The 14,656-nt window shown below is 44.8% G+C and overlaps 1 protein-coding gene across 3 annotated transcripts in view; it reads left to right on the top strand.

Annotated features, from left to right (window-relative positions):
* Positions 1-14,656, top strand: part of limk1a (LIM domain kinase 1a) — a 39,470-nt gene that overhangs the window by 11,322 nt on the left and 13,492 nt on the right. For 2 of the 3 annotated variants that reach the window (XM_076035982.1, XM_076035983.1), the window contains one exon: positions 3,675-3,813. In XM_076035982.1, the coding sequence (XP_075892097.1) occupies positions 3,675-3,813 (139 nt within the window). Of the gene's footprint in view, positions 1-3,674; positions 3,814-10,956; positions 11,192-14,656 lie in introns of those variants that run through there. The other variant, XM_076035984.1, reaches the window with a different exon arrangement.

Consider the following 14,656-nt stretch of genomic DNA (forward strand, 5'->3'; position numbering starts at 1 on the left):
AAACACCTGCGCACAATTGGTGTGTTGCCAAACTATGACACATGCTATACACATACAAATGTTGAAAGAATTAAAATCATAATAAATTGGAATATAAATCTACTTCCCACACGCAGAGCCATTGCTTTGTTTTGGTTTCTTTGGTTCTTTGGTGTAGCAATAATGCTAAATGCCATTTTTTTTATGAGAGATGGAATAATACCATCTAGTTTGTATATAACATCCCTCCATCCATCCATCTTCTATACCGGCATTCTCCTGCTCTCAGGGTTATAATTGTCTGCTGGAGTCTATTCCAGCTGTCATTGGGCGAAGGCTGGTTACACCCAGAACAAGTCACCAGTTCATCACAGGGTCTAAATCTGACATACGTATTTAAATATTAACGTGAAGTAAATGTTCTTGTCATTGTGAGATCATTTCTTCATTTTATAATGGTGCCTCACAGTTAGCTGTGAGGAAGCCTTAGCTCTGTTGTGAAGCATCGGTGGGAATTTTCTTCTACTTTCCCAGAAGGTATTCATAAAGTGTTTCTGATTCTGACTACTTGAATTATCTTGTTCAGCTTTTAGTATTGGGGTGAGTTGGGTGGGAGGGTTCCCCGCCTCCAGGTGGGGAAACACTAACCTCAAAGAGGGAGAAGATTTACTTTAAAAGATTTATCAGGGGCCACTTCCAGATAGCGGTAAATGTGAAGGTGATAGGCAGCCTCCATTTGACCTCAAAAAGGAATGTATTTTACCTCCGGACCCTCCCAGATAATGCCACCCAGGGATTAGAGCAGGGGTGCAGCTTCAGATTTATTAACTCCCCTCCCTCATCCTCATCTCCTCTTTCATTCAATGCCTTCCTCACCCTCAGGGAAGCCAGCTGGGTGACTGAGTGTCATGGCGCCCCAGATCTCTTCCTCTGCTTCTCTCTTCTTTCTTTTTCCTCCCCTCCTCTTCAGCCTTTTCTTGTCATCCTAAATTAAATGCTAATATAATCTTCTCTGCCTAATGTGTCCAAAATGTCTCTTTGCGGACATTTCAACTGCCATTATCCACACCCATTTCTTCCTTTTTGCCAAAAACTCTGACAGAATTTTTTAAAGGGCACGGAACAAATGTCTGTGTTTTTTACAGACCAGCTGTTAAGTTTTCATCTGGCTGGATTTTTGGATTTTTGGGATCATTGTATCCGAGCGGGCAAAGACTCCTCACGATGATAATCCTCTTAGTCATGCGTGCCGTTGCGCTCAAAATCCGTCAGTTGTGAGCACACTGACACACTGACTGGTAAATACATGAGCATATTTTTTTCAATATATATATTCTGGTAGTTTAAATTCACGCAAGTATTGAAAATGTAGCTGCCAGCTGCTTCCTCTGCCTCTGAGATTAGACTCCTGTCCTAAAGGCAAAAAACCCCCCAGCATTGCCATCTGGGAGCGGATGATTTATTCACCCATTTCTTTAATAGTTTGCTGCTGCACAAAGCCCCCACCTTGTACAGTGACGGAAGCTCAAGCATTAGGTGTGTTCCTGGATGTGCAGACCCCTCCCCAGGTACGGCATTGGCCCCAGCAGGGGTATGGGGGGGGTTTGCAGGGTCGGTGTAGACAGCAAGTGAGCGTCTGAGCGCTGACACAGCCAAGCAGCTCCCTGGCTCCGCTCTGCGGACGTCTTCTAAAAGCTTTGACCCACTTCCAACTGAGGCCCCCACCCCACCCCACCCCACCCTCCGACCCTCCCAAACATACTGCATACCGAAGCAGCTCTGCTGCTGGCTGCCAAGCCGCAGTGGGGCTCTGCATGCAGATGCTGGGAGGAGAGGGTGTGTCTGCGCGTCTGAAAAATACATGGTGCGTCTGCTCCAAGGCTCCAAGGTCATGTCCTTGTGCATGCAAGTGCAGGTGCACAGCAGGTGACAAGCCTTGGAATAAGTCTGGTGGAATTGCTGCTTCTCCTGCAAATACTAAAGGTCATCTTCCTGACATTTTTAGTAAAACAGGCCACAGAATTTCAGTCAAATTTGGTAAAACACTTTGCACATGTAGCAAACATAATAACTCTGATCTACAGGAAAAAATAGCCCTCTGGTTCTACCCCTCTTCCCTGCAGAAATACAGAGAATGAACAGCTCAGCTGGTAGTGCGAGTGCTGCTAGTTGTCAATCGTCAGGGCCCTTTTTGACATCACACAGGGATTTCCAGAACTGTGTTTATTTTTTAGAATACATAATAAGAGGAGCAAACAAAAGGGTATTGTAAGAAAATACTGATAGGGGTGTTTAATGAGTCTTTCTCTAGATGTTCTTAATGTCTTTTTTCCCTTTAGTTTTGAAGGATGCTAGCAGAGCTGGAAAATTTGCCGCTGAGACGCTGCAGTTTTTGTGAAGGCTGAATCCAAGATATCGCTTCTCGTTTTGTCTGTTTGACCTACTTATATGGAAATTGTTGCTGACTGCACAGTGAACCCGCAAACTTCAGACTTTTTGCTTCATCTGTTCTTTCATTAGATCTGTTATTCTTTCAGCTTATATGTACATGTAACTGTGAATAAAATAAATTGCAATCAGGTGAATAGTAGGAAGATCATTTTGGAAGTTGATGGCAATGCTTAAGTATATCTTAGTTAGTTTATAGAACTAGAAATATATCCCAAGATGGTAAAAATGCAATGCTATGTGACGGCCAACTGACTTTCTGACAGAATAAGCTGCAGCAAACGCCACGTTCAGCATTGGATTAGAGTCAGACATCAGGGCAGTCAGCTATTTCACAATGAGGACATCTGGAAATCTATTGTAATTGTTAGTGGAAGGAAATTGAGATGAGGCTCTTCAAATTGAATTATTTGGCTCCATCCCCGGAAGCTTTACTGAAGTCACACTTTCTGATATGTCCAGACAGGTGCGGTGAAAGCTTCCGTGGCCCGTGAAGATGCCAGACAGGATGACAGGAGTGAAGCTCCACTGGGAAGGAGGCAGTCAGACACAGATTTATAGAGATTACAGGCGGGCAGACGAACACATAGAGGGATGCTTTTAATGCAAGAGAAGGGATTAGTTCACATGTCGGTTTTATGGCCACATGCAGAGAAGCGGTTTCTTCTAATCCAGCACACTCAGACACATGGTGCATACTCAGTATACACACAATACTATATAGACCATGACCAAGATGGAGTCTAGCTACACACGTTGTATTGACTTTTGAATCAGATTGTTAACTTCCTCTTTTCCTCTCTCAAATCATCGGCTACTGGTGTAGCTGGCACTCAGTATAATGACTTCATTGTTGTCTGTGTTGGGCCACTTGACATCTGCCTTCCACTCTCTCATCACTTAATGTCTGCCTGCCGAATGGTCGGCCAGTATGGGTTTTTGAATGGATGCCAACATTTAGAGTCGTCCAGCTAATGGTGCACTTTCTGTGCTGATGCGCTATACTGTGTGTGTGTGTGTGTGTGTGTGTGTGTGTGTGTTTCCAAAAATGTAAAAGAAGTAACAAATGTGAAACCAAGCTGCAGTGTTTCAGTGCAGTGTAGATTTCTTGCTTCGCTGTTTCTGGCGATTCAGGATTTGTTTGGTTTTTGATTATTCCCAGGGGCAACAACAACAACAACAAATCGTCTTCAGTGCCTGTTTGAAAGTATGGCTTCGAAGCTTCACCCTTGTTTTCTACTTTTCAGGTGCTGTGAGTGCAGCACGTCGCTGTCCCACTGGTATTATGAAAAAGATGGACGTCTCTTCTGCAAGAAGGACTATTGGGTCAAATTTGGAGAGCTGTGCCACGGCTGCAACGACCCCATCACCACCGGTCTCATCATGGTAATGACGTCGTCCCTCCTCCGGCACGCGTCTTTGGGGGGGGGTTATTGCAGGCGATAAACGTTGAGTCACAACATAGACTGTTGATGCTTTTACACCCTGACCGCCTGGTGTCCACCACCGTCTAAAGCTGTCTGTCAGATTAGCCCTGACACTAAATTTTGTGGCCCTGCCGCCTTAGATTACTCTGTCAGATTGTTGGGAGTGAAAGTTGAGGCTGTTGTGGCGACACCTGAGAGGCTCATGTGGATTATAAAAGTGGCCTCAGCAATGGAAAGCAGATAAGCAATAGATGGAGTTGGTGCTGATATACAGTGTTGTATTATTTAGAGTATAACACTATAGCCACGTTCAGACTGCGTACAGAGAGCCAATGCGCCACACCAGAAGGCACCATTTGAGGTGCGGAGCTGTAATGTAATGGAGCAGACAGAACAAGTAGAAAGCAGCAGTCCGTGGACAGAGGAGGAAACTCATTGGCTCATCAGTGTGTGGGAGAGGTAGCTCCGTTCAAGCCAAGCTCCAGGCCATGTATCGCAACAAGTGCCGCTGTCGCAATTATATGACGTCACACACTACACATGCTGGACGACGCCTCCGCTCCGATGTCGTTACTACAGCAACCTGTCAGATGGGTCCATAATGTCCCATTTGGACACTTGCTAAAAACAGTGTGGACAGTCAGCCCTGAAAATGGGATTTGAGAAGGAATCTGATTCGAATCAGATTCGACTGCAGTGTGAACGCAGCCTATGGGGTTGGGTCCCTCATGATTGGTTGATTAGTTCAGTGTTTTACAAACATTGTGCCGTGGTACACACTAGTGTACCGTGAGATACTGTCAGGTGTGCCTGGAAAAATTACCCAGTTTCACTTAATTGGTCTAAAAAAAATCATTCCATTGTGGAGTGACTGTGCTTTAAAAGGCATGTCAGCCTAGTTTCCTCCCTCAATTCTCCCCAGCGTGTCTGCTTTGTGTGCATCTAAACAGGCCCTTAAGAGATAATATTGTCATTATTATCATTGTCATTTTATAGTATTTTTAGTTGGTGGTACACCATGGGATATTTTTCAATGTAAAATATGTGCCGTGACTCAAAAAGGTTAAAAAACAATGAATTAGTTGACTCATTATTAAAAATCAATGACTCATTAATATTTATGTTCCATATATACTTACGTATGTAGAGGACGCTGTAGCTTTAAACTATGCCCTGTTGTCCCAGAACCAAGACTATTGATGAAACCATTGGCTTACTGAGGCTTCTTATGTTGAACCGGCCAGTCGGAATGAAAAGCCTGGCTTCCCTCCTCTCACATAAAGTATTCTCTCTGACGCCTCTGCCTCCCGGACGGATGCAGCAGTCAGCAGCTTCGGGCAGGTCATGTGTCAAGGCCATGCTCAGGAGGACTCGTTCATCACGGCTGGCCCCTGCCCATAGTGCGCGCCCATGTGTGTGTGTGTGTGTGCACGTCATGATTCACGCTGCCTCCAGACAGCTCGCCCTTTACAGTGCAATCTCAGTAATGAAACATGCAGGAGACGCGGGAGTGAATTAGGTGAAGAGGTTGCTGCACCACATCTCTTACTCCTCCCTTCCTCACTTTGCTGCTCCTTCTGAAGAGCGAAGGCAGCGTCAGAACGTCTCTGGAGATCCGCTGCACTAGATCTGACATGTGTGCTCATGCTCATACTGAGGAGGATGGGAAAAACACTGCTGCAGTCTTGAAGAGCGTCAGCGACGACACCCATTTCTAACACTTTTAGCGCACCCTTATGAAATTGCCCTGGATAAATTCCCCGCAAGCAGCAGCTGTAAACAGCCAGAGCTACAAAGCAAGTGTGTGGGGAGAAATGAGGAACTGACTGTCAGCTACAGGGAAGCAAATAATGATTGAGGAAGTTTGAGGGTTTTTTTCCGTTTCAGTGGATATTGTGAGGCCTTGAACGGTGACATCTGTAGTTTTGACCTTCCCCATCGAGTTTTAGTTTCAGAAAGTTATTTTAGCGTTATTTTGCTAGCACACTTTCTATTAAGGGTATGCATTTTCAAACTTTTTCCTTGTTGTGTCAGTTTTTCAGGAATTTTATGATGGTAAAGTTTGTTTGTTTTTTTGTACGTTTGCTACTACTTGAACACAAATTATTTTTTGGAATGAAATATTAAAAGTGTTATATCTTTTTTTACTACTACTACAACCAAGGTCTGTCCCGCGTAAATTCGTCGTCTGCCAAAAGTGGACCCTTTGTCTATGAAGGTGAAGGTGCGCAAAGCAAAGTGTCCCTAATTAAAAATCGCTGTACTAGACAGCGACTTAATTAATGCAGTGCAACACTGGAAGACCGCTTCCAACTCTAACGCTGAACTAATCGTCCCTGCGGAGTGCCTTAAACACCCGTGTAATCATGGCGTTGCGTGTTTTCCATGCACGATTTAACCCCAAGTGGGCCGAATGGCTGCGCTGCTGGAAAAATTGGAGACACTTAAAACACAAAAGCACTGTCTGTATGGAGTGTGTGTGTGTGTGTGTGTGTGTGTGTGTGTGTGTGTGTGTGTGTGTGTGTGTGTGTGTGTGTGTGTGTGTTGGCGGGGGGTGAACAACAAGAGACATCTAAAAGGGATGTGCTGTAGCATGAAGCATGTGCACTATGTAAATTAGGGGGTTGACTACATGAAGTCACCACTATGAACAGAGAGAGCTGAGCTGAGCTGAACTGAGGAAAACAATTTTTTTCCTCTGGTTGCCATAATTAGCTCGTTTTTTGGTCAATAAACCTTTCGAGAATAATTTTCTTTTCTTAAAATAAAATAAAAAACATTCTGTATTGTTTTCAATTGGCATTTTTTTTCCGTAAGTGACCTGCAAAGGGCCGTTCACAGTGATGTTTGCGACACATGATCTCACGCACTGGGAACCTTGAGGAAAAAATTTCAAAAACATATTAGCTATGAGAGGGCTTACAAGAGATGTTTCCATAACATCCACTTCAGCACAGGCAAACAGGCACCAGAAGTGTGTCTGCCACCTGGTTTGGTCCTGGTACATAAGCAGGAAATCATTCTCTCCATTATTTTTGCTCCTTTAATGAGACCGGTTTATTTCCCCCAGTTAACTGATGTAATTAGATTTCCCTTGTTGTGAGCGTTTCTTCTGTGTATCCCTGCTCTCCAGCAGTTGCGTGCGCGAGCAATCTCAGCCATCTCCACTCGCGCTTCACACTCAGCAACTCCACAAAACTACTCAGCAGCTGATTGGAGCGAGGCCAAATCTGGCGCCAGCTCGCTGGGAGATATGACATTGTCTCGTCCTCAACCTGCCCATTTACAATCTCTCTGTCTCTTTCATTTTTTTTTTGAGGATTTTTTTGTATCTGTTTTCTCTTTCACTTTTTCTGAGATTACGAAAAACTGTAATTTTTGCTGTTGTGTGCGCGTAAGAAAAATTGCAATCATGTTTTGAAAGTTAGATCATGGCCCTGACTTCCCCTTTCATTCCATCTTTGCACTAGTGGTTGTGAAATATTTGAACATCAAAACACACCAAAAAAAAAAAAGATTTTCCTGGACAACATGAACAATAATAATGATTACAACGGTGGCAAATGTAATCATTTACCCATGTAGTCATGGGTTAAGCAACATTTTATAAACATTAATTTGTGGCTGATGAAACGGTGAATGATGTCATTCCCTTTTTCATACTTTCACTAGAGATACAATGACATACTTCATGTTGTTGGCTTTCAGTGGGAATTAAAGGCCCCATAAAACATTGATTCTCATTTTGGACTCCTCGCATGATGAATTGTCCCTGCCTAAAAACTTAGTAGGGCCCCAGAAAACACATTTAACTCTCTGTTTATAGCCTCCTTCTAGACACTGGGGTTTTGGTTTCGTGGTAAAACTGGTAGACTGGTGGTTCCTCTTTCGTACTGGATTAAAATAGCCATCACACATTGGTTGGGGGGAATTTTGCAGATTCCCCGCTGTTAGAAACAAATTAGTTCAAACGCACTAGATATCGAATCAGTTGCCACTGGTGTCTTTTCATAGCTCTCCAGTGACTCAACAGTGTGGTTATGATTACAACTCTCGGGAATGAAACAATAGAAAGTACCAGTAAAGAAACACTTGTAACTCCCACCTCGACTCTGTGGTTCACTGGGAATTCACCGGGTTGCTGCAGCAACTGTTGACACATTTTCAGGCCAAACTGCCGTGTTCTGGTAAATACTGTTTGTCGAGGAGTTGTTGGTGCACAGATAGTGAGCTTGTTTTCACAGAAACAGCCGATCAGCTGATGGGTGAGCTCATCTTGAAATTAAGCACAGTACTCTGTCTCAAGAAATGTGTTTGTAGCCATAATACAGATGAAGCAGAGACATTTTTTTTTTTCTCTCTCTCTCTCTCTCTGTGAAGGCCGGCGGTCGGGTGACACGTCGGGGCGTCTCTTTCCGCCAGCGATGAAGGCTGAGGGCGTTTAGCACGACCTTTAATCTGTTTCTCACTGTGGGTGGTGTCAACGAGTACCAGCAACTGGCATTTTCAGAGACCCTGGTTGTTCCTCATTGCATTCATTTGTGTTTTTGCTAACTTCCAGTTTATACTAATGTGACGTGAGACATGATTTAAGAAAACCCTCGCCTTGAATATTGAAAGGCTGTAGGATTTTAGTGGTCTTTATTAATTCAGTCTTTAAAAATAAATATAGTTCACGCCACACTTTATACTTCACGTCAGCAGATTTTAATTCTTAGTGGAAGATTTAATTTTAAAAAGGTTGTTACCATAGCATTACAGTGATTTACATTATCGTCAACATTATTTTCTGCACATTTTCTTTTTTTAATCTCTGCAAAACATTACATCCATAGCGTTAAACCTCATTGACTCAATTGCCGCCGTCCATGTCTGTACATGCAGACGAGACGCAAGCGAGCTGAAATCAATACTGTCACTATAATTTAAATATACACCGACTGTGCTCGAAATGCTTCCCTTCATCCGTCAGCTGTGTGTTTCCTGTCTGTCCATAACACAAGGAGCAGCAGGGAGCGAAGAGGCGGCCTCTGACCCGCCTATTAATATCTGTCCACTGCTCAGAGGGCCTCCTCCAGCTCTGGCCCTCGCCTAGGGGAGGGGTTCTCGACTCGGCATGCGGGACACGTCGGGTTAGGGGACAAAGTGATAGACGGAGGGAGCGGGGACGAGGCCACCACAGAGAGTGACGCAGCAGCGGGGAAGATAAACCCGGGTCAGGAGATTAAATGACGCAGGGAATGACAACGTTATCAGCTGAACGCTAATAATAGAGGTGCAAGCGTTTATCGTCTCTCCTCAAACATTGCAAGTTCCTGGTTGGTGATGCAGCGGTTGGAAGTCTCGACTTTGCTGAGGCTTTTAATCCACGTAGTGACTCTTTTCTCAGGAGGTTGTTTCTGATTATTATCATTTTAGATGTGTCTGTTTCGCATCCGTGTCACCCATTCATTTCAACCAACGCGCTTGTCTTTGAGCCGTGGGAGGACGGCGGAGGACCTCAGGCAGAACATTAACATCATCAACACAGCCGACTCCACACAAAACAGATGACACCCACGACCTTCTTGCTGTGGGGTGACAGTTCTCACCCCCGCACAACCCACTGGTTAGCCCTCTCTTGGGTGCCATGAAAGAAATAGTGACTTAGCATTGAAATGACGCCAATATAATCAATGATTCCAGCCCGTAACCCCTTCTTAGCCCACAACACCCACAACCCAGAGGGCAAGAGGACAAGAGAGACGATAGATAGATAGATGGCGTGCTAGATAGATAGATAGATAGATAGATAGATAGATAGATAGTTGTGATGGGTCGTTCGCGAACTAACTAGTTCTAGTTCAACTCAGTCCGGCTCTTTGAAGTGAACAAAGAGAGCTGGCGCCTGATTGACAGAGCCGTTTTTTTTATGGGGTTTTCTTTTTGTTTTTTGTTTTTTCGGGAGCCGATTGTTGTGTGTCACTGTCTATCTTCGCTGAGCACTTCATCCCTGAGTGCCAGACAGTAAACGAGAGAAATGGAGAGATGGAGAAAAGGCGCAGATAATTTATCTGCCGTACATCCTGGTAGTAAACCAAAAATGGGGTTGATTCACATCCAGTCGTGGAGTTGGCAGTGATTTGGATAGGTGTTTTGGCGGGATGAATGGAAAAATGAATACCATATAACAGTCACACAGACACACAAGATTGGCATTTAGTTATTTTGAATGCCAATCTTGGCTAAACTGAATTTTATTTTGGCTTTTTGTTTGTTTTGCAATTTTTGGTTTTTATTTTGATGTTCGTTGATGTGTTCTTTCACTCGTACATAGTTGTATCCGGGTGGGTGTTTGTTTTGATACATCATATTTATTTTTTACAGTACTGTGTTCCATGTTGAGTGTATAAATAATACACATTTAATATTTTGAACATTATGAACATTAATTATTAATTTTAGCACATAATTTGGTCATAAAATAGAATAAGCTACAGAAAACCTAAGAAGCCACTTCGAAGCCAAAAGAGACCAAATATGAAAAGAGCTGGAATGCCCATCACTGATAGATAGATAGATAGATAGATAGATAGATAGATAGATAGATAGATAGATATGAGAGGGGAAAAACACAAAACTTTTTTTTTTCCTCCAATAGCACAGAGAATGTCACTCTTGCGAACACCATTCACACTCCACCCACATGGCCCTCTGCCTATCAGGCCTGTTCACTGCCACTCTGCTCCTTCTGGCTGCTGGTAAAACTGTGTTTGCAGGAATGAAGGCGGCATGTAGGAGGAGGAGGAGGAGGAGGAGAAGGAGGAGGAAGAGATTCGCTAAAGACACCAGGCTGCTGCTGGTGGTTCGGGGGAGGGGGTTGGGGGTTGGTGGTGGTAGCGCGTGTGCAAAGAGCGGGGGCGGGGCCAAACAGGAAACGATGAGGTCATCGTGAAAGTGAGCGTCAGCGAGGAGGGGAGGGGTCGGAGAGGGGCGTGGCCGCTGTTGGCCGGAAGGAGCGGCGAGGACGGATGGATGGAGCCAGAGATGAGATGAGCGCAGCTGCAGAGGCGTGGCCTGCTCCCTCCCAGGCTCCGCCCAGGCCCCTCCCACCGCTGAGCCGCTCCGTCCCTCCGTCCGGCCGGTTCGGGTGCTGCTGCTACTCGTCTCCGCCGCCGCCGCCAGTGTTGTTGTTGCGGTGACAGCGGGGGGGGATTTTCGCCTGCCTGCCTGCCGGCCCTAGAATGAACTAGTAGCGAGCGTGGAAAACGGGGACGGCGCCGGCTCTCGCTGACATGGTGGGAGACCTGTTCTTCTGGAGCTTCTGCTGTCTGCGGCTGTGGAAACGGGACAAGAAGGTCGGTCGGCGCGGTGGCAGCGGGGATGCGGGCTCTCTGTCTCTGGGGGGGCTGGTTGGCATGGCTGTGCCGGTAGCAGCCTTGCAGTGACTCTCTGACCGGGCTTCACTTTAAAGCAAAAACGCTGTTCCGTATCCTTCGTTTTCGTTCGTTCGTTCTTTTTTTTTTTTTTTTTTTTTTTTTTTTTTTAGTTTGCCGCTTTTAATGTGGGTCAGCGTTTTTGCCGTGTAATTAATAGCTCTGGCTGCGCGTACTCTCCTCCCCACTACCTTCTTTTCTTTTTTTTCTTCTTTTTTTTTGCACGTCATGAAAAACTGATGAGCAACGGCACGGGCCGCTATTTTTAGAGCGCTTTCACGATTGAAATTGCGTTGAGTGCGTTGTCACATCTAATGACTGTTTTGCCACCGACGTGCAGGCCACAGTGGATGGCGAGGCTCGGTGAGGCGAGGCGAGGCGAGGCTCACCCCGGCACAGTGATGATGAGTGCATTAGCAGCGTCTCTTATGCTGTGCCACTGTAACTGCTTGTAGCCGAGGGGGGTTTCCATTCTGTGGCCGTCAATGCGGGCCACTGTCCCCTGCCTTTTGCCTTTAAATCCGATTGTATCTGCCTAAATGGCTTCATCTGTGGTAACTCTAACAAGGGGGCGAAGTGGGGATCATGTCTTCCGTTGACTCTGTTCCAGCTGGCCCAGTGGCTGCACTGTCAAACATTTTTGATTGTGTGTGTGTGTGTGTGTGCGTGTGTGTGTGTGTCAGGGATCTCCTTTGACACATTTTTGCTATCTGACCCACTTCGAGGTCCCGTGCCTTGGGGAGGATCAGGTTCCCCCATGTGCGTTCGGCTCAATATTTCTACCAAACAGCAGCCTGTGGTCATTTTGAAAATGCTTTAAAAACAAAAATGTTGTCATTAGTGCTTAGGAACACATGGATCGTGTTTTAACTCGTGATGACATCAAGCCCTGGGTTTAATCAGTGTCAGAACCTCAGAAGCACCTCCAGCAGTGTTGTGATGAGGTAATGGTCCTGGATTTAGCCCGAGCGGAGTGAAGTCAGAGGGTCTGACTGGGGTTATAAGTGGTATTTGTTACTGATGAGGTCCCGCCGCATATAAACACACTCCGCGTGCCTTAACTCTTACCTGATGTGCATTGTTTAAATCACCTCCAACCCCCCCCCCCCCCCATGTGTTCAGCGAGAATTCCTTTAACAATCAAAGCAGGGTGTATAAAATCTGAATATCTCCAAAGATTAAAAAGTTTGTTGTCAAAGAGGGCAGAGAGAACCAACACATTTTTATAACAGGGTTCTGAAATACAGCAATAATGAGAAAACTGACTATAATTCCTATTGTGGCGTAACAGATGAATCATCATTAAACAGGCTCAAATGGTTGAGTCTTGAGTCAGTCCGCAATGCAGAAATCATCACTTTTTTTTTCCTTGAGTGGCTTTTGTGATAATGACATCTGTGACCAAAAGTAAACTGCAGGAGGGCAAAATCTAACAAAGCGGCTGTAGTTTACAACAAAAAAAAAGGACGTGAGAACCTGTGACATTCAGTCGTCCTCGCCTCTCCTGGCGGCTCTCAGCACAGACATAAACATTGAACATAATGTGTGAAGTGACCTGCAATCTGTGTGATTACCCTGAGCCCTGCTCAGGAAAAGTCAACACTGGCACCAGAAGGAGTTGACAACAATGTGTGCCTCGCTGCCATCATGAGCACATTGTAAATTCTTCCAAATGGCTGGGAGGGCCTCGCTCGCATTCCAGCGCTAAGTGAGGGTCACATGTATAAATCACTTTAAAACAAATAAAGCCGAAAGGCTCCGATAAAGCGAGATAACATCTGGTTCCGCGCTCCGACACCTACACTTGAGGAACAGCCAGCGCCGTATCCTTCTTCTGTACCTGGCACAACGTGCGTCTGATGTTCTGCAGTTTTGCACTTAAGCTCACAAAATCACATTTAGGTTGGGGTTTTTTTTCCTACCCATCGAGGATATTGTCAGTTTTTTCAGCCTCCAAATAAGACAGAGGTCATACTTATTTTTCTAACATAAAGACATGTGAGGACTACATGAGAAGATAGATAGATGGATAGATAGATAGATAGATAGATAGATAGATAGATAGATAGATAGATAGATACTTTACTGATCCTTCACAGGAAATGAAATTGTTACAGCAGCAGTGTGTTATTCATTCAGTCCCTCAACACTCTTATGTAACAACAAAAATAAAAACAGATCCATCCACAATAAAATGGCTTACATAATAAGATATACACATAACACATACATATAAAATCACTAAAGCATACAAACAGAGCTGCGTGTAGACAGGCGGCCGCACCACCAGCGCCATGTTTAAAAAGAAGAAGATGAGAATAACTACTGTAGATGGGTTTGTTCATATGTGGCTTTTGTAAAAAAATAATAAACCAAATGCTCACTCTATCAAGTTCAAAAGTAACATTCGATGCATAACTTACGATAAGGTGACTTAAACTAAAGGAAGGAAATTCTAGAAATTTGTCATTTAAGTCTCTTATTGGCCTTTGCTAAAGTATTTTCTTTTTTAACACAACTGTTTGTGAAATTGTGTTATTATCATAAAATGTTACCACGTATAGTAATCAGCTTCCAGGGATCACAGAATTGTTACGAGGCTCTAAATCTTGCTGTAATTGGCTGCGTTAGCTTGGAAGCCGCCCTCGTTATTCATGTGCAGGCTCAGCATAGGCGAGGCCTTTTCCCTTTTTACTGGACATTTACGAGCGGGGACATTTCTCATGAGGCAATCTCCAAACAAAACCCCAGGCAGCTGAGCATTGTATCCAGACCCACGCAAGACCTGCGCATGTGCTTGCGTTGCGCTAAGCACAGAGAGAGGCAGGAGGGGCCGTGGCCGGCTAACACAGTTACACACATAAAAGCATAATGAGAGAGTTCATACGCGGTAAAGATGCGCCAGATCAAAAGGGGAGAATGTGAAACACGTGCTGTGCAAACGCAAGTGGGGATTCTTTTCGGAACCGTCACGCTGTCCTTTCGAAGGTCCTAAATATGAGGGCAGCAGCAGCAGCAGCAGCTGTCCTCTGCCTAATGTGGTTTTTGCGAGGGTGTGTGTGTGTGCACCAGTGTGTGTCATGCCTGCATGGCGAGCAAATGGCAGCTCGTGTGGCGCTTACACACCCTTTCATCTCTGTCCAGCTGTCCTTCCTGCCTGTCTGTCTGTCTGTCTGTCGGTCTGTCTGTCTGCGCCATTTGCAGCGTTGCACCGACTCACAGGTCCTACAGGGCTGCTTGAGGTGCAAATTTAGAAGAAGAAAAAAATAATAAAGTAGTCATAATTTGGAGTAGTATAGTTTGGTTCATGAAACAAAATGTAGGGCAAATATCTCTGCAAAAACAAAAAAAAAATCCAGTAACTCAATTCTGTTGTATTGTTTGCAG

This window comes from Nelusetta ayraudi, unplaced genomic scaffold, assembly GCF_046127955.1.
Source record: "Nelusetta ayraudi isolate G7.1 ecotype Tasmania unplaced genomic scaffold, CSIRO-AGI_Nayr_v1 ptg000048l, whole genome shotgun sequence".
Lineage (NCBI taxonomy): Eukaryota > Metazoa > Chordata > Actinopteri > Tetraodontiformes > Monacanthidae > Nelusetta > Nelusetta ayraudi.